Here is a 21,124-nt window from a genome sequence, read left to right as displayed (position 1 = left end):
CAGAGCTGGAAGTGATAGGGAATGCGCCTGGACACGCACGAAGCAGAACCGGACGTAATGTCTCCTCATCCTGTTTGTCAAACTATAGCGATGGTACTACTATAGCGTGGATAGACTGAAGGAGCTCCGTGGATAGACTGAAGGAGCTCCGTGGAGAGACTGAAGGAGCTCCGTGGAGAGACTGAAGGAGCTCCGTGGAGAGACTGAAGGAGCTCCGTGGAGAGACTGAAGGAGCTCCGTGGAGAGACTGAAGGAGCTCCGTGGAGAGACAGAAGGAGCTCCGTGGAGAGACAGAAGGAGCTCCGTGGAGAGACAGAAGGAGCTCCGTGGATGACTTTATTTATGTATTTATAATACACGTTTGAATTAGAGAGAGTCAATCAAACATAAAGCGACCTACACTTTGCGTCTACGTGCTCCGCCATGTTTGTTTGTCGTCCACACTTGCAGTCGAGTAAATGTTCCGATGAAAGTCCTCAGAGCAGCTTCTTGCTGTGGCTTTAAGGACAAGTTTCTATTCTATTCAATTCTATACTCCTGTAGCATCTGAGGATGACCTTTGCTCTTCACCGTGGTTACCGCATTCCAGAGATAACCAAAACCCCCACTTCAAGACCCAGACCATTTTATGGTCTTCACTTCCTGTCTTGTGAATGGCGGTTCAGGACAAAATTAAGACTGTGAAGATCTATCCTAACCTTCAAAACCAGAGAGGAGAACTCTCTATTGACCTTCGAATTGGACTAAAGACTGAATCTCAAACTTCTGATTTGAGTAATAATCCAATTCTTTAATTCACGGACAGTGAGAATGAACTCAACCAATCTGTTCTAATGATGAATTCTTCCCCAGGTCAACAAAGACGCAATGTACAAACATACTGTCGAAATGTTGTTTGGAAAGTTGTGAAGTTGTTAATGTGTTTATCGCAATAGAAATGTATTTCTCGAATTCTCTCCCAAAGACATTCCCACTTGGGATCGTCATATCGAGTTACGGACTGAATGTCGATTGGTCGAATCCACGGAGAAAAAGGGGCCGCCCCCTTGGTATAAAGGAAGGAGAAATAGCCAGAAACCTCCCTTACCCTTGCTCTTCTTTTCTGAAACCGCTTCTGAGTTGAGTTGGACCGGAGAGAGAGAGACGGACGGGAGCACATGGCATGACATCCCCCGCTGAACTCTGACCTCTCCTTTGTCTCAGATGGACCACAAGAACTCTAAGTTTGAGCCCGTCAGTTGACGTGATTTTGTAACTACCAGTTACTTCTTTTAAGAACATTTGCATTTTTCCTACAAGACAACAACATTATTGATCGCTGAGCTTTCAGCGAAACCAATTTGAGTCTTGCTTGACGCCCAAGGCCAGAGGAGCTGCAGACAAGGCCGCGCCTGCATCAGCTGGAGAACCACCACCCAGAACGCCGGACGCCTGACCACAGTTGGAGTGGAAAGCCTTTCTCTCACGGTCGCAAGCTCATAGACCTAGCTCAATAAGACTCACATAACTTCTCAGAAAACCACCTTATTGACTTTCAGATACAATTTTAGAACATTTTATCTGATTATTCATCCTGTTAGCCTTCTAGGTTATTCTGTTTGCACTTTAATATTTAATGCCGTCTGTTAATTGATTTTGATCATTAAACCTCCATAAACCACAGTTTGCTTTGGTAATGTCTGTGTTTATTATTCCAGAATAAGGGTCCATGTGTACGTCCAAGACCTCATTTCCTTCAGATAAATCTGTAGTTTAGCCTCCTATTCTTACTTTTATTTTGTTCGCTTTTAGAACTGGTGCCCCGTTAAATTTTAAGGCTAATCTACAACCTATTAATTAATTAATATACAAATTAATTGATTAATAAACCCTCATACCCTACATCTATTTGGCGCCCCCGTGTGAGCCGTCATAAACTCTATCTGTTATTAATGATCACTGATCATTCCAAAGCAAACTTTGAGGTTCAATCTTATCAAAAAGTTGTTGAAAAAGAATGAAAAATGCATTTTAAAGGTGTCCATTGAAAACAAAACTCTCTGCGCAACTCTCTCTCAATGCTACCGTTTACAGGTCGCAGCACATTATTTTAAATGTGACTTTCAAACATGCATGTTCTCTTTGTGCTATCAAAAGCACAATTCTCAAAGGCCTTAAGGTAACCAAATTTTAATAGCTGCGAATTTTCCAGTATTAAAAATTACCTGTATGTTGCAGTAAGTAATATAATTTGTCTGCGAGTTTTCCAGAAATTGTAACTTTACACTGCATTGGTGTTAAAACTGTTCTCCCCTCCTGCAGGAGCTCAGATAACACCCCTAAGACCCCCCTCCTTACAGCTCTGGTCAAGGAGATATTTCACCCCTGGCCCTTGGCGCCAGAATGAGTCAATCATCCCCCAGAGTGGGCCGGTCTTAATGACATCACTTCCTTAGAGCCCGCCTACCGAAGGCTGTGCCACTATCTCTGCCCCCTACCGTGAAGGAGGAGACAGAGGCAGAAGTGATTTTAAGTGAGCTTTGATCACAACGCTCTCTTCCAAGTAAGTAAGCTTTACTTGAGTAACTTAGACAATAAAACTTAAACTATAAACACATTCAGTTGTACCTTAGTTTACTGTTGTTTTATTGGAAATAAAGCCAAAACATTGTCCTTTTCCATCTTTAACAGTTACTGCACTGTTCTTCCTTCTCAAGACTAACACTTGTCTTCGGCTTTAACTGGTCTTCTCTGATTGGGTCTAACTTAATGACTTGTTTTGTGGCCACACTACAAGCTCTTATTTGCCTTTATCTAGACCAATGCTCAGCCTTGCAATTTAAATTGCAATTTCAAATTGCAACGCATAAAATTTTACAATTTTTAAGCTAAAGGGCTCAATTCATATTTACCCTCTCTAAGTAAAACTTAGTGAATTTTCATCCACCTCTTGAAATCATTTTTAACTGACTGACTGCTGGACAGTCACCTATCAGTTAAGTCAAATTTTGATATTGAATTTAATTAATTAATTTGATTTTAATTCAATAATCACTCTCCAAAATGTCCATGTCCTTTCTTCTCATTCATTTTGTCCCATTCTCCTTTCATGTCTTGCTTCATTCCATCTATCAACCCTGGTTTTAGTTAAGCACAATTAAAACTGGTTTGTTTCATTGTGACCCACAGAAGGTCAAGTCAGACTTTAAAGTTGTCTGAGTTTTGATAAAGCAACATGCCTCCAGGAAACCTAGCCGCTGTCTACAGACCAGGCCAGGGAGACGTCCTTGACTGTGTAGACAAAATGCAGGGAACAGATCCCTCTGAACTTGAATCCATAATTACATCTTTAGTAAGTATAACATCACTTACAGGAAAACAAGAGGAGAACCTGACATTGTTAGCTAAAATGGCAGTTGCAATGCATTTACAACTTAAACAAACACAAGAAGCATTGACTGACACAAGGAGACAAAATGATGAACTTGCATCACAAAATGCCTCTCTCCAAGAAGAGAATGCAAAGCTTATGAATGACAAAGAAACTAAACATCTAGAAAACCAACAGCAAGAGGTAGGACAAAAACTCTTCGAGCAAGAGCAAGAACTGAAATTTGCAGATTCAGAACTTGACAAAACTAGCAGAAACCTCTCGGAACGAGAGGAGGAGCTAGTGACAGCCCATGCTGAGCTAGACAGGACGACTCAAAACCTTAACAGGTCTGAGTGCCTTCTCAATAAAGCCACCCTAGAGGTAAGAGATTTAAAATCGGAAATTTTGATTCTCCAAGAAAACCAAGAAAAGGACAAAACAAAACAAACTCACATTCAGAGCCAGCTTACAGCAGCTCAGATTAAAACAGATCACACGACGCTACGGCGCACGATCAGTGAGGAAGAAAAGAGCTTTAAAAGAGAGCAAGAAGATCCTCCTGAAAAAGGAGTAAGATCTCAAGTGTATCCCCCGGGAACACTTCAGGAGAAAACAAATAAGTTCTTCAGGGACTTTTCTTCTCCACCTGCTTTAACATTGAACCCCAAGCCACCGCACCTGCAGCGGTTGGACAGGCTCATCCCTGAGCCACCTGATCAATGTTATGCTTCACAGGAAACAAACGATCCCGTCAAGATCTCCACTGGTGAGTTTGAGCGTGGATATCGTGTTCCAATCAAAGATCTTGACAGAATTGCACAACATGTCATTCGCTTTGATCCCAAGTCTGATGGTGCCAACGACACAAGCACCTACCTAAATGACATTGACTTTTACCTGCGTAGATTTCCAGACTCTACGGCAGAAGATAGAATTTACCTAATCAGGTTTACTTCAAGTAGAAATGTGGGAAGTTTCATTGATAGACAGGCGCGTCACACAAAGGCAGACTATGGTCGCCTTTGCCAAGCTCTCACAAAAGAGTTCTCAAACTGCCTGACTACTGGCCTAACTGCAGCCTTAAATGTGAAGCAGACTCGACAAGAGTCTCCACAGGCTTATTACTGCAGACTGCGCGATGCCTACTTTAGTTCAAATGAACTTGAGATGGAGGAAGATCTCCACTTTAAAACACTTTTTGTTCTAAATCTTCATCCCACAACAAAGTACCACCTTGGCATCACCGCAGATCCCGCTACTCAAACGAGCTACCAGCTTCGTGAACTAGCGATGCGTGCTTTCATGAAACACAAACAATCGATGATAAAACATCCAGAACCTTCCCCAGTTCTTAATCTCGAGTTAAAGAACTCACAACAGATAAGAACACAAAACTGCAAGTCAAGCAGTTCAAACATGCGTTCTTCTCCAGAAAAGAAACGCAGAAGTGAAGTAAAACCGGCTCAATGTCAACAGACAAATGAGAAGCATAAGCAAACGCTGCTCTCCAGCCCTGAACTTGAGTGTAGGCAAAACCCCGCCTATGGCAAACAGTGCCAAACAAAGCAGCATCTCCAACAGGGGGGTCATTACACTCATCACAGTAAGAACAGAGAAAATCGGGATAGCACAAAGCATCCCCGAATACACAAAAATTCTCAATTCTTCTCGTCAGGAGAACCTGAAAGAAATCAGAATCATGGCTGTCAAAACCAAGTCAGTGAACTTGACAGCTCAGCTGATCTGACTCACTTCAGTGATGAAAATGACACTTTTATTGAACAGACTCCAGACAATGATGGTAAAGCTGAGCTATCCTCATTAGCCTCTTTAATCCATCAGAGCTGTGATAAAATGTCAATTAAACAACCTTTCAAATGTTTTCTGTGTAATCTCACTGAAAAAGGTTTGGCTGAAAAATTTTACATGCCAACCACTATTGAGAATGCTCTCCAAGAGGAAGCAATGCTTGACACAGGTGCTGACGTCAGCATAATGTCAACCTCTCTTTTTAGTGAAATTCAGGAAGCACTACAACATAAAAGAAGAAAAATAAATCTTCACTCTTGCTTCCTTGAAATCCAGCCATATGCAGACATTCAAACTGCATTCACAGAAATGGCGTACATTCGCTTGACAATTGGACCGATGACAGTGGTCCATCCATTCTTTGTGTCTCCACTTGATATGATGCCTCTCCTTATCGGAAAGGATCTCCTCAATCGATTTGAGCCTCTTATTGATTTCAAAGAATCAATACTCTATGCACAGGTGCTGAAACCTTGGCCTTTCTCACATCCAGGAAACTATGGTGAGATCTTTCAGTGTGCCACTCTAACACATACACCTGTCCCAAAACATAAGGACTACAAACACAAGAAGTCAGGTTCTGACCCAACTCAGTCTCAGAACAGCCTCTGGAGACCCCAAACCAACTTCTTGTGCAGGGACACAGCTCTACCTGAGCTGAACTGTCCACAAATGCACCCAGAGAAGACTCAAGGTCACCTTTGTGACCCCAGACAAAACAATGAACTTCAAAGTTCATTGAAGATCTTATCCAAGCAGGCAGTCGTTGATGACAACGCTTTAAAGGCTAGCCTAGAACCCCAACTCACCCAGCCAGGTTCTTTTCCCACCCTTCCCACCCTATCTTCTATTGTGGCCCCTCACGCTGCCTCATTGGCCACCTCAACCCCCTCCTCCACCCTTTCTGAGCTTCCCTGCTCACACTTATCAGACCTTGCCTCACCTCGGTCTGATGCCTTCTCCAATGTCGTCCCTAACACAGACACTGCTTGTGAACGATCCTTACCTCATGTTTTCGGCCTTTGGTCCCGCCAACGGATCCAGCCTGGCCCGGACACACTCACTTCTCTTATGCTCATGGTGCACCCGAACCACAGGGGGGTAGCGCTGGCTCAAGCACATAAATCCTCTCTGTCGGCCCACAAAGGCACTCAGACAATGCGAGAAATAAGGCAAAAGGAATCCTGCTGCCCACATGCATATACAAATGCATATGATAAAGGCACGATTAACAGGTCAACCTGCAGCCAATGTCAGACATCAGGTCTGAAGAAATGGGTAAAGCCCACAAACCAAATGTTTGGAGACAAACAGAACGATCTCCAAAAGCAGAGACACTTAACACCTCCCATTACCAAACCAGTATGGCATGGTAAGTTATCAGGGAACAAGGTAAGTTATCGCAACTGCCTCCAAGCTCTGAAACAAAACATCTAGTCCACTGGACAGATGAACTTGGTGCTCCAGATGCACACTTGTAAATAAACAGGAAACACAGCTCCTGTTTGTAAATAGACACTAGCCAGTCTATTCAGTGTCAATAGCAATCACTAAAGTTTTTCAATAGCAATTCCTTCTCTAACCAAAGGGGGGAGCTACTTTAAACTTTTTACTAACCTCTGCTATCCTCTATGCATGCTGTCATAACTATTGAGGCTTTGTTTTCAGTTTGATTGCAGTTAAACTCTGAACAACAGAGTACAATTCAATCAGTAGTCAGTTGTCAATGCTCAAGTATTGCTTAAGACTCTTCAATCCATTTTGCAAAATCTTTTGTTGTAAAAGAAATCTTGGTGAACTCGCAGCCTTAGATATCAGCAACTCTAGAGACTTTGTTTTTCAATGGACCGCCTCAGTAAATTTAGCGCTTCTACCGCTTTTCCAAATTTAGGTGTCGAACCCTTAGGACTTAAGTCATATGTAGCCACAGCAACAAACACGTAAGACTAAACCTAGTCTGTAAACACACTTGCCTATTGCTACACACATTTAGCCTAATATTGCCACAGTTAGCAAACACCTGAGCCGACTCTGTGTCAATGAACATCGGGCATCGTCTTCAGTCAACGGCCATCCCATCACATCACGGAAATGGCGTGCCAACCTCCGCCGTAGGGTGGAGACTGCCACGAAGGGGGGACTGTAGCATCTGAGGATGACCTTTGCTCTTCACCGTGGTTACCGCATTCCAGAGATAACCAAAACCCCCACTTCAAGACCCAGACCATTTTATGGTCTTCACTTCCTGTCTTGTGAATGGCGGTTCAGGACAAAATTAAGACTGTGAAGATCTATCCTAACCTTCAAAACCAGAGAGGAGAACTCTCTATTGACCTTCGAATTGGACTAAAGACTGAATCTCAAACTTCTGATTTGAGTAATAATCCAATTCTTTAATTCACGGACAGTGAGAATGAACTCAACCAATCTGTTCTAATGATGAATTCTTCCCCAGGTCAACAAAGACGCAATGTACAAACATACTGTCGAAATGTTGTTTGGAAAGTTGTGAAGTTGTTAATGTGTTTATCGCAATAGAAATGTATTTCTCGAATTCTCTCCCAAAGACATTCCCACTTGGGATCGTCATATCGAGTTACGGACTGAATGTCGATTGGTCGAATCCACGGAGAAAAAGGGGCCGCCCCCTTGGTATAAAGGAAGGAGAAATAGCCAGAAACCTCCCTTACCCTTGCTCTTCTTTTCTGAAACCGCTTCTGAGTTGAGTTGGACCGGAGAGAGAGAGACGGACGGGAGCACATGGCATGACATCCCCCGCTGAACTCTGACCTCTCCTTTGTCTCAGATGGACCACAAGAACTCTAAGTTTGAGCCCGTCAGTTGACGTGATTTTGTAACTACCAGTTACTTCTTTTAAGAACATTTGCATTTTTCCTACAAGACAACAACATTATTGATCGCTGAGCTTTCAGCGAAACCAATTTGAGTCTTGCTTGACGCCCAAGGCCAGAGGAGCTGCAGACAAGGCCGCGCCTGCATCAGCTGGAGAACCACCACCCAGAACGCCGGACGCCTGACCACAGTTGGAGTGGAAAGCCTTTCTCTCACGGTCGTAAGCTCATAGACCTAGCTCAATAAGACTCACATAACTTCTCAGAAAACCACCTTATTGACTTTCAGATACAATTTTAGAACATTTTATCTGATTATTCATCCTGTTAGCCTTCTAGGTTATTCTGTTTGCACTTTAATATTTAATGCCGTCTGTTAATTGATTTTGATCATTAAACCTCCATAAACCACAGTTTGCTTTGGTAATGTCTGTGTTTATTATTCCAGAATAAGGGTCCATGTGTACGTCCAAGACCTCATTTCCTTCAGATAAATCTGTAGTTTAGCCTCCTATTCTTACTTTTATTTTGTTCGCTTTTAGAACTGGTGCCCCGTTAAATTTTAAGGCTAATCTACAACCTATTAATTAATTAATATACAAATTAATTGATTAATAAACCCTCATACCCTACACTCCCTCCACTGTCTCCCAAGGTCCCTTCCGTATTCAATGCAAAACACAACACACCCCCCACCCCCTCCCCGTTTACTGACCTCGTCCTCTCGTTCGGCACTTCCGGCCCCACCCTCCCCCTGTTTGTCTTCTGCTTCTCCTACCGGTCTGGGGACACTATACTTCCATGCCTCTGTGTGGGTACCGTACCGTTTGTGGATCTTCTCGTCCTGGTTTTCGGCACAAAACGCCTTGACCTCGAAGTCCACGCCACAGGCCTGAAACAGACGGACTCAGGTCAGCTTCAGACGGGACGGACAGGAGACACATGAGTGAAACATCACGTGTGAAAGTCACCGGTACGACTGACCTGCGCCTGTCCCGCCCTCGCCAACTCCTCTCACTGTAAACCCTGTAAACGGACTCCTTACTCCATGTTCAGTCTAATGGGCTAATAGTCTAATGGGCTAATAGTCTAATGGGCTAACAGTCTAATGGGCTAATAGTCTAATGGGCTAACAGTCTAATGGGCTAATAGTCTAATGGGCTAATAGTCTAATGGGCTAACAGTCTAATGGGCTAACAGTCTAATGGGCTAACAGTCTAATGGGCTAACAGTCTAATGGGCTAACAGTCTAATGGGCTAACAGTCTAATGGGCTAATAGTCTAATGGGCTAAAAGTCTAATGGGCTAACAGTCTAATGGGCTAATAGTCTAATGGGCTAAAAGTCTAATGGGCTAACAGTCTAATGGGCTAACAGTCTAATGGGCTAATAGTCTAATGGGCTAATAGTCTAATGGGCTAATAGTCTAATGGGCTAACAGTCTAATGGGCTAATAGTCTAATGGGCTAACAGTCTAATGGGCTAATAGTCTAATGGGCTAAAAGTCTAATGGGCTAACAGTCTAATGGACTAATAGTCTAATGGGCTAACAGTCTAATGGGCTAACAGTCTAATGGGCTAACAGTCTAATGGGCTAACAGTCTAATGGGCTAACAGTCTAATGGGCTAATAGTCTAATGGGCTAACAGTCTAATGGGCTAACAGTCTAATGGGCTAACAGTCTAATGGGCTAATAGTCTAATGGGCTAACAGTCTAATGGGCTAATAGTCTAATGGGCTAACAGTCTAATGGGCTAACAGTCTAATGGGCTAACAGTCTAATGGGCTAATAGTCTAATGGGCTAACAGTCTAATGGGCTAACAGTCTAATGGGCTAACAGTCTAATGGGCTAACAGTCTAATGGGCTAACAGTCTAATGGGCTAACAGTCTAATGGGCTAACAGTCTAATGGGCTAATAGTCTAATGGGCTAAAAGTCTAATGGGCTAACAGTCTAATGGGCTAACAGTCTAATGGGCTAAAAGTCTAATGGGCTAACAGTCTAATGGGCTAACAGTCTAATGGGCTAATAGTCTAATGGGCTAACAGTCTAATGGGCTAATAGTCTAATGGGCTAACAGTCTAATGGGCTAACAGTCTAATGGGCTAACAGTCTAATGGGCTAACAGTCTAATGGGCTAACAGTCTAATGGGCTAATAGTCTAATGGGCTAATAGTCTAATGGGCTAACAGTCTAATGGGCTAACAGTCTAATGGGCTAACAGTCTAATGGGCTAACAGTCTAATGGGCTAACAGTCTAATGGGCTAACAGTCTAATGGGCTAACAGTCTAATGGGCTAACAGTCTAATGGGCTAACAGTCTAATGGGCTAACAGTCTAATGGGCTAATAGTCTAATGGGCTAATAGTCTAATGGGCTAACAGTCTAATGGGCTAACAGTCTAATGGGCTAACAGTCTAATGGGCTAACAGTCTAATGGGCTAACAGTCTAATGGGCTAACAGTCTAATGGGCTAACAGTCTAATGGGCTAATAGTCTAATGGGCTAACAGTCTAATGGGCTAACAGTCTAATGGGCTAACAGTCTAATGGGCTAACAGTCTAATGGGCTAACAGTCTAATGGGCTAACAGTCTAATGGGCTAATAGTCTAATGGGCTAATAGTCTAATGGGCTAACAGTCTAATGGGCTAACAGTCTAATGGGCTAACAGTCTAATGGGCTAACAGTCTAATGGGCTAACAGTCTAATGGGCTAACAGTCTAATGGGCTAATAGTCTAATGGGCTAACAGTCTAATGGGCTAATAGTCTAATGGGCTAAAAGTCTAATGGGCTAACAGTCTAATGGGCTAATAGTCTAATGGGCTAAAAGTCTAATGGGCTAACAGTCTAATGGGCTAACAGTCTAATGGGCTAATAGTCTAATGGGCTAACAGTCTAATGGGCTAATAGTCTAATGGGCTAACAGTCTAATGGGCTAATAGTCTAATGGGCTAACAGTCTAATGGGCTAATAGTCTAATGGGCTAACAGTCTAATGGGCTAACAGTCTAATGGGCTAATTGTCTAATGGGCTAAAAGTCTAATGGGCTAACAGTCTAATGGGCTAATAGTCTAATGGGCTAACAGTCTAATGGGCTAATAGTCTAATGGGCTAACAGTCTAATGGGCTAATAGTCTAATGGGCTAACAGTCTAATGGGCTAACAGTCTAATGGGCTAATAGTCTAATGGGCTAACAGTCTAATGGGCTAACAGTCTAATGGGCTAATAGTCTAATGGGCTAACAGTCTAATGGGCTAATAGTCTAATGGGCTAAAAGTCTAATGGGCTAACAGTCTAATGGGCTAATAGTCTAATGGGCTAAAAGTCTAATGGGCTAACAGTCTAATGGGCTAACAGTCTAATGGGCTAATAGTCTAATGGGCTAACAGTCTAATGGGCTAACAGTCTAATGGGCTAACAGTCTAATGGGCTAACAGTCTAATGGGCTAATAGTCTAATGGGCTAACAGTCTAATGGGCTAACAGTCTAATGGGCTAATAGTCTAATGGGCTAACAGTCTAATGGGCTAATAGTCTAATGGGCTAACAGTCTAATGGGCTAATAGTCTAATGGGCTTACAGTCTAATGGGCTAATAGTCTAATGGGCTAAAAGTCTAATGGGCTAACAGTCTAATGGGCTAATAGTCTAATGGGCTAAAAGTCTAATGGGCTAATAGTCTAATGGGCTAACAGTCTAATGGGCTAATAGTCTAATGGGCTAACAGTCTAATGGGCTAACAGTCTAATGGGCTAATAGTCTAATGGGCTAACAGTCTAATGGGCTAACAGTCTAATGGGCTAACAGTCTAATGGGCTAATAGTCTAATGGGCTAACAGTCTAATGGGCTAATAGTCTAATGGGCTAACAGTCTAATGGGCTAACAGTCTAATGGGCTAATAGTCTAATGGGCTAACAGTCTAATGGGCTAACAGTCTAATGGGCTAACAGTCTAATGGGCTAATAGTCTAATGGGCTAACAGTCTAATGGGCTAACAGTCTAATGGGCTAACAGTCTAATGGGCTAACAGTCTAATGGGCTAACAGTCTAATGGGCTAATAGTCTAATGGGCTAACAGTCTAATGGGCTAACAGTCTAATGGGCTAACAGTCTAATGGGCTAACAGTCTAATGGGCTAACAGTCTAATGGGCTAACAGTCTAATGGGCTAACAGTCTAATGGGCTAACAGTCTAATGGGCTAACAGTCTAATGGGCTAATAGTCTAATGGGCTAATAGTCTAATGGGCTAACAGTCTAATGGGCTAACAGTCTAATGGGCTAACAGTCTAATGGGCTAACAGTCTAATGGGCTAACAGTCTAATGGGCTAACAGTCTAATGGGCTAATAGTCTAATGGGCTAATAGTCTAATGGGCTAATAGTCTAATGGGCTAATAGTCTAATGGGCTAACAGTCTAATGGGCTAACAGTCTAATGGGCTAACAGTCTAATGGGCTAACAGTCTAATGGGCTAACAGTCTAATGGGCTAATAGTCTAATGGGCTAATAGTCTAATGGGCTAACAGTCTAATGGGCTAACAGTCTAATGGGCTAACAGTCTAATGGGCTAACAGTCTAATGGGCTAATAGTCTAATGGGCTAACAGTCTAATGGGCTAATAGTCTAATGGGCTAACAGTCTAATGGGCTAACAGTCTAATGGGCTAACAGTCTAATGGGCTAACAGTCTAATGGGCTAACAGTCTAATGGGCTAATAGTCTAATGGGCTAACAGTCTAATGGGCTAACAGTCTAATGGGCTAAGAGTCTAATGGGCTAATAGTCTAATGGGCTAAGAGTCTAATGGGCTAACAGTCTAATGGGCTAACAGTCTAATGGGCTAACAGTCTAATGGGCTAACAGTCTAATGGGCTAACAGTCTAATGGGCTAACAGTCTAATGGGCTAATAGTCTAATGGGCTAATAGTCTAATGGGCTAACAGTCTAATGGGCTAACAGTCTAATGGGCTAATAGTCTAATGGGCTAATAGTCTAATGGGCTAACAGTCTAATGGGCTAATAGTCTAATGGGCTAACAGTCTAATGGGCTAACAGTCTAATGGGCTAACAGTCTAATGGGCTAACAGTCTAATGGGCTAACAGTCTAATGGGCTAACAGTCTAATGGGCTAATAGTCTAATGGGCTAACAGTCTAATGGGCTAATAGTCTAATGGGCTAACAGTCTAATGGGCTAACAGTCTAATGGGCTAATAGTCTAATGGGCTAACAGTCTAATGGGCTAATAGTCTAATGGGCTAACAGTCTAATGGGCTAACAGTCTAATAGTTCCTGTTTTTGTTTTTTTCACACATAGGGCCAATATTGGACTTTAGGAGCATTACTAGCTCAAAATAAAATAAAATGAATAAATATGTGCTATGATATAAATTAGTCAAGATCATTGTTTCACTGTTTCCATGTTTGAGGAACTTTTACTGTTACAAAACCACTTGATTGCTGTAGAAAGATGCAGTAAAGTAGATATAATCATAGTACATGTACCTTTCCCGTGTCCTCGGGCCCCGGCTGCAGAGTCACTGAACACGGCAGATTCAGAGGCACCTGAAAACCATCAGGAACCAACTTTAGCTCCTGTATCAGATGCCCTCTCATATACCGGCGTGGAGGGAGTACCCCTGAGGAGGGAGTACCCGTGTGGAGGGAGTACCCGTGTGGAGGGAGTACCCGTGTGGAGGGAGTACCCTGTGGAGGGAGTACCCGTGTGGAGGGAGTACCCCTGTGGAGGGAGTACCCGTGTGGAGGGAGTACCCCTGTGGAGGGAGTACCCGTGTGGAGGGAGTACCCGTGTGGAGGGAGTACCCGTGTGGAGGGAGTACCCGTGTGGAGTGAGTACCCCTGTGGAGGGAGTACCCGTGTGGAGGGAGTACCCGTGTGGAGGGAGTACACGTGTGGAGGGAGTACCCGTGTGGAGGGAGTACCCCTGTGGAGGGAGTACCCGTGTGGAGGGAGTACCCGTGTGGAGGGAGTACCCGTGTGGAGGGAGTACCCGTGTGGAGGGAGTACCCCTGTGGAGGGAGTACCTGGAAGGTGAAGGGATGGGCGTGTTCTCCCAGTTTCTTCACCAGGCGCTCCTGCAGTCGGCTCAGAGTGCGCGGCGGCTCGTTGGGCTGCTCCTCTGGGTTCTCGTGCAGGGGCTCCTTCTGGTGCTCCTTTGGGGTCTCCTTTGGGTGCTCCTGTAGCTGCTCCTGTGGCAGAGGCGTTGTCAGCTACAGTCGCAGCTGCATTTACCTGAACATCTGACTGCAGTACTCACCTGTGCCTGCAGGGGGCGCTGTGGAAACACCTGGAGGCTGGAGACAAACAGATCTTTACGAAACGTCAGCCCCAGGACGTCCAGATCCTCACGACCATAACGGAACGCACAGGTGAGCGTCACGAAGACTGGGGCAAGAGAGAGAGTCATTACCTCCCCTCCTCCTCCTCCTCTTCCTCCTCGCCTCCTCCTCCTCTTCCTCCTCGCCTCCTCCTCTCACTCCTCCTCCTCCTCCTCTCACTCCTCCTCCTCCTCTCACTCCTCTCCTCCTCCTCGCCTCCTCCTCTCCTCCTCCTCCTCCTCCCCTCCTCCTCCTCCTCTCACTCCTCCTCCTCCTCTTCCTCCTCTCCTCCTCCTCCCTTCCTCCTCCCCTCCTCCTCCTCTTCCTCCTCTCCTCCTCCTCGCCTCCTCCTCTTCTTTCTCCCCTCCTCCTCGCCTCCTCTCCTCCTCCTCCCTTCCTCCTCCCCTCCTCCTCCTCTCACTCCTCTCCTCCTCCTCGCCTCCTCCTCCTCTCCTCCTCCTCCTCTCCTCCTCCTCCTCCTCCTCTTCCTCCTCCTCCTCCTCCCCTCCTCCTCCTCCTCTCACTCCTCCTCCTCCTCTTCCTCCTCTCCTCCTCCTCCCTTCCTCCTCCCCTCCTCCTCCTCTTCCTCCTCTCCTCCTCCTCGCCTCCTCCTCTTCTTTCTCCCCTCCTCCTCGCCTCCTCTCCTCCTCGCCTCCTCTCCTCCTCCTCCTCCTCTCCTCCTCCTCCTCCCCTCCTCCTCCTCTCCTCCTCCTCTCCTCCTCCTCCTCTCCTCCTCCTCCTCCTCCTCTTCCTCCTCCTCCTCCTCCCCTCCTCCTCCTCCTCTCACTCCTCCTCCTCCTCTTCCTCCTCTCCTCCTCCTCCCTTCCTCCTCCCCTCCTCCTCCTCTTCCTCCTCTCCTCCTCCTCGCCTCCTCCTCTTCTTTCTCCCCTCCTCCTCGCCTCCTCTCCTCCTCGCCTCCTCTCCTCCTCCTCCTCCTCTCCTCCTCCTCCTCCCCTCCTCCTCCTCTCCTCCTCCTCCCCTCCTCCTCCTCTCCTCCTCTTCCTCCTCCTCCTCCCCTCCTCCTCCTCCTCTCACTCCTCCTCCTCCTCTTCCTCCTCTCCTCCTCCTCCCTTCCTCCTCCCCTCCTCCTCCTCTTCCTCCTCTCCTCCTCCTCGCCTCCTCCTCTTCTTTCTCCCCTCCTCCTCGCCTCCTCTCCTCCTCGCCTCCTCTCCTCCTCCTCCTCCTCTCCTCCTCCTCCTCCCCTCCTCCTCCTCTCCTCCTCCTCTTCTTCCTCCTCCTCTCCTCCTCTCACTCCTCCTCCTCCTCCTCTCCTCCTCCTCTCCTCCTCCTCTCCTCCTCCTCTTCTTTCTCCCCTCCTCCTCGTCTCTTCCTCCTCCTCCTCCTCCTCCTCCTCCTCCTCTCCTCCTCCTCCTCCTCCTCTCCTCCTCTCCTCCTCTCCTCCTCCTCCTCCTCCTCCTCTCCTCCTCTCCTCCTCTCCTCCTCCTCTCCTCCTCCTCTCCTCCTCTCCTCCTCTCCTCCTCGTCTCTTCCTCCTCCTCCTCCTCCTCTCCTCCTCCTCTCCTCCTCCTCTTCTTTCTCCCCTCCTCCTCGTCTCTTCCTCCTCCTCCTCCTCCTCCTCTCCTCCTCTCCTCCTCCTCCTCCTCTCCTCCTCCTCTCCTCCTCCTCTCCTCCTCCTCCTCCTCCTCTCCTCCTCTCCTCCTCTCCTCCTCCTCCTCTCACTCACCTTTCCGCTCCTTCAGATATTCAGGGTCGATCAGAACGACTCCGTCTGAAATAAAAAATATTCCAGAAAAAATGATTTAAGGAAGTAAAACTGAAACGTTTACAAATACTTATTTAAGTTATAATGAGTCAAATTGAGTTTTTGTTTTTTTTTATCGTCACATATTAACTTGCTCTGGTTTAGTTTTTCTGTGAAGTATCTGCAGTTGTGCCATTGGTGACTCACCGACCGGCTCCACGTGGTCGACATGATCCACGAAGTCTCTTTTCCCCAAATACACCGTCAGCTGACCCCCGACAGCCAATCAGAGCAGAGACAGGATTAAAGTAACCTTCAACAATACATCATCACATCTGCAGGATCTGGTCCTTAGCTTTCAAATTGTAGCTCCAAAATCATGCTTTAACTTTGAAACTTAAAAACTCAGAATGGGTTTGTCTGGAAAATCGTTAAACATTAAGTGGACAAACACTTGGTCAGTAAAGAGTCCTCTCAGAGCACCCTCAGAGCACCCTCAGAGCACCCTCAGAGCACCCTCAGAGCACCCTCAGAGCACCCTCAGAGTCCTCTCAGAGCACCCTCAGAGTCCTCTCAGAGCACCCTCAGAGCACCCTCAGAGTCCTCTCAGAGCACCCTCAGAGCACCCTCAGAGCACCCTCAGAGCACCCTCAGAGCACCCTCAGAGCACCCTCAGAGCACCCTCAGAGCACCCTCAGAGCACCCTCGGAGCAGGGGAAAAACGGACCGTGAAACACAAACACATGTGCAGCGAACGGCACATTAACAAATCAATGTCACTGACCTTTCCATTCGGACTCGCCTTTTTGAACACTCTGAAACACAAAGGGTTAAAATGGTCACTGACAGCTGTTCAGACCTTACAGCTGTTCATATCCTGTTCAGACCTTACAGCTGTTCATATCCTGTTCAGACCTCACAGCTGTTCATATCCTGTTCAGACCTTACAGCTGTTCATATCCTGTTCAGACCTTACAGCTGTTCATATCCTGTTCAGACCTTACAGCTGTTCATATCCTGTTCAGACCTTACAGCTACTCAGACCCTGTTCAGACCTTACAGCTGTTCATATCCTGTTCAGACCTTACAGCTGTTCATATCCTGTTCAGACGTTACAGCTGTTCATATCCTGTTCAGACCTTACAGATGTGTAGACCCTGTTCAGACGAGCTGTCCAGATAAAAATTATTCTGATTCTGATTCTACAATAATCAGTCGCTCTGTCTGTTCAGACGAGGTCACGTTTGTGCCGACCACACGGATCTCACCGTTTTCCTCGTTGCCGCGGCGATTCATCAAATGAATTATGTTTTTTACAGCACGTTTCCTGTTTCACTAATGGACATACATTAATAATGAGCCACGACCACTTTACAGGGTATGCACATGATGTCACTCTGTATTAGAGGGTATGCACATGATGTCACTCTGTATTAGAGGGTATACATATGATGTCACTCTGTATTAGAGGGTATACACATGATGTCACTCTGTATTAGAGGGTATGCACATGATGTCTCTGTATTAGAGGGTATACACATGATGTCACTCTGTATTAGAGGGTATACACATGATGTCACTCTGTATTAGAGGGTATACACATGATGTCACTCTGTATTAGAGGGTATACACATGATGTCACTCTGTATTAGAGGGTATACACATGATGTCACTCTGTATTAGAGGGTATACACATGATGTCACTCTGTATTAGAGGGTATACACATGATGTCTCTCTGTATTAGAGGGTATGCACATGATGTCACTCTGTATTAGAGGGTATACACATGATGTCACTCTGTATTAGAGGGTATACACATGATGTCACTCTGTATTAGAGGGTATACACATGATGTCTCTCTGTATTAGAGGGTATACACATGATGTCTCTGTATTAGAGGGTATACACATGATGTCACTCTGTATTAGAGGGTATACACATGATGTCTCTCTGTATTAGAGGGTATACACATGATGTCTCTGTATTAGAGGGTATACACATGATGTCACTCTGTATTAGAGAGTATACACATGATGTCACTCTGTATTAGAGGGTATACACATGATGTCTCTGTATTAGAGGGTATACACATGATGTCTCTGTATTAGAGGGTATACACATGATGTCACTCTGTATTAGAGGGTATACACATGATGTCTCTGTATTAGAGGGTATGCACATGATGTCACTCTGTATTAGAGGGTATACACATGATGTCACTCTGTATTAGAGGGTATACACATGATGTCTCTGTATTAGAGGGTATGCACATGATGTCACTCTGTATTAGAGGGTATGCACATGATGTCTCTGTATTAGAGGGTATGCACATGATGTCACTCTGTATTAGAGGGTATACACATGATGTCTCTGTATTAGAGGGTATACACATGATGTCTCTGTATTAGAGGGTATGCACATGATGTCTCTGTATTAGAGGGTATACACATGATGTCTCTGTATTAGAGGGTATACACATGATGTCACTCTGTATTAGAGGGTATGCACATGATGTCACTCTGTATTAGAGGGTATGCACATGATGTCACTCTGTATTAGAGGGTATACACATGATGTCTCTGTATTAGAGGGTATACACATGATGTCTCTGTATTAGAGGGTATACACATGATGTCACTCTGTATTAGAGGGTATGCACATGATGTCACTCTGTATTAGAGGGTATGCACATGATGTCTCTGTATTAGAGGGTATGCACATGATGTCACTCTGTATTAGAGGGTATACACATGATGTCACTCTGTATTAGAGGGTATGCACATGATGTCACTCTGTATTAGAGGGTATACACATGATGTCTCTGTATTAGAGGGTATACACATGATGTCTCTGTATTAGAGGGTATGCACATGATGTCTCTGTATTAGAGGGTATACACATGATGTCTCTGTATTAGAGGGTATACACATGATGTCACTCTGTATTAGAGGGTATACACATGATGTCTCTGTATTAGAGGGTATGCACATGATGTCACTCTGTATTAGAGGGTATACACATGATGTCTCTGTATTAGAGGGTATACACATGATGTCACTCTGTATTAGAGGGTATACACATGATGTCTCTCTGTATTAGAGGGTATACACATGATGTCTCTGTATTAGAGGGTATACACATGATGTCTCTCTGTATTAGAGGGTATACACATGATGTCACTCTGTATTAGAGGGTATGCACATGATGTCTCTCTGTATTAGAGGGTATACACATGATGTCACTCTGTATTAGAGGGTATACACATGATGTCACTCTGTATTAGAGGGTATACACATGATGTCACTCTGTATTAGAGGGTATGCACATGATGTCTCTCTGTATTAGAGGGTATACACATGATGTCACTCTGTATTAGAGGGTATGCACATGATGTCTCTCTGTATTAGAGGGTATACACATGATGTCACTCTGTATTAGAGGGTATGCACATGATGTCTCTCTGTATTAGAGGGTATACACATGATGTCACTCTGTATTAGAGGGTATACACATGATGTCACTCTGTATTAGAGGGTATGCACATGATGTCACTCTGTATTAGAGGGTATGCACATGATGTCTCTCTGTATTAGAGGGTATACACATGATGTCTCTCTGTATTAGAGGGTATACACATGATGTCACTCTGTATTAGAGGGTATGCACATGATGTCACTCTGTATTAGAGGGTATGCACATGATGTCTCTCTGTATTAGAGGGTATACACATGATGTCTCTCTGTATTAGAGGGTATACACATGATGTCACTCTGTATTAGAGGGTATACACATGATGTCACTCTGTATTAGAGGGTATACACATGATGTCTCTCTGTATTAGAGGGTATACACATGATGTCTCTCTGTATTAGAGGGTATACACATGATGTCTCTCTGTATTAGAGGGTATACACATGATGTCACTCTGTATTAGAGGGTATACACATGATGTCACTCTGTATTAGAGGGTATACACATGATGTCACTCTGTATTAGAGGGTATACACATGATGTCACTCTGTATTAGAGGGTATACACATGATGTCTCTGTATTAGAGGGTATACACATGATGTCACTCTGTATTAGAGGGTATGCACATGATGTCTCTGTATTAGAGGGTATACACATGATGTCCTCTGTATTAGAGGGTATACACATGATGTCACTCTGTATTAGAGGGTATACACATGATGTCCTCTGTATTAGAGGGTATACACATGATGTCACTCTGTATTAAGGGTATACACATGATGTCACTCTGTATTAGAGGGTATACACATGATGTCACTCTGTATTAGAGGGTATACACATGATGTCACTCTGTATTAGAGGGTATACACATGATGTCACTCTGTATTAGAGGGTATGCACATGATGTCACTCTGTATTAGAGGGTATACACATGATGTCACTCTGTATTAGAGGGTATACACATGATGTCACTCTGTATTAGAGGGTATACACATGATGTCACTCTGTATTAGAGGGTATACACATGATGTCACTCTGTATTAGAGGGTATACACATGATGTCACTCTGTATTAGAGGGTATACACATGATGTCTCTCTGTATTAGAGGGTATACACATGATGTCACTCTGTATTAGAGGGTATACACATGATGTCACTCTGTATTAGAGGGTATACACATGATGTCTCTCTGTATTAGAGGGTATACACATGATGTCTCTGTATTAGAGGGTATACACATGATGTCCTCTGTATTAGAGGGTATACACATGATGTCACTCTGTATTAGAGGGTATACACATGATGTCCTCTGTATTAGAGGGTATACACATGATGTCACTCTGTATTAGAGGGTATACACATGATGTCACTCTGTATTAGAGGGTATACACATGATGTCACTCTGTATTAGAGGGTATACACATGATGTCACTCTGTATTAGAGGGTATACACATGATGTCTCTGTATTAGAGGGTATACACATGATGTCTCTGTATTAGAGGGTATACACATGATGTCACTCTGTATTAGAGGGTATACACATGATGTCACTCTGTATTAGAGGGTATACACATGATGTACTCTGTATTAGAGGGTAT

At 44.5% G+C, this 21,124-nt stretch overlaps 1 protein-coding gene across 1 annotated transcript in view; it reads right to left on the bottom strand.

Moving 5' to 3' along the window:
- LOC306982588 (beta-arrestin-1-like) overlaps positions 1–16,866 on the bottom strand; it is a gene marked incomplete at its 5' end in the record, with an annotated part of 30,317 nt that extends 13,451 nt beyond the window's left edge. Inside the window, 7 exons of the mRNA XM_079583053.1 lie at positions 8,838–8,905; positions 13,518–13,577; positions 14,057–14,221; positions 14,290–14,417; positions 16,034–16,078; positions 16,259–16,319; positions 16,836–16,866. Of these exons, the coding sequence (XP_079439179.1) occupies positions 8,838–8,905; positions 13,518–13,577; positions 14,057–14,221; positions 14,290–14,417; positions 16,034–16,078; positions 16,259–16,319; positions 16,836–16,866 (558 nt within the window). The remainder of the gene's footprint in view (positions 1–8,837; positions 8,906–13,517; positions 13,578–14,056; positions 14,222–14,289; positions 14,418–16,033; positions 16,079–16,258; positions 16,320–16,835) is intronic.
- Positions 16,867–21,124: the final 4,258 nt, after the last annotated feature.

This window comes from Gobius niger (genome assembly GCF_951799975.1).
Source record: "Gobius niger genome assembly, contig: SCAFFOLD_156, whole genome shotgun sequence".
Classification (NCBI taxonomy): domain Eukaryota; kingdom Metazoa; phylum Chordata; class Actinopteri; order Gobiiformes; family Gobiidae; genus Gobius; species Gobius niger.
Note: the sequence above shows the minus strand (reverse complement) of the source record. Positions and strands in the feature narration are given on the sequence as shown.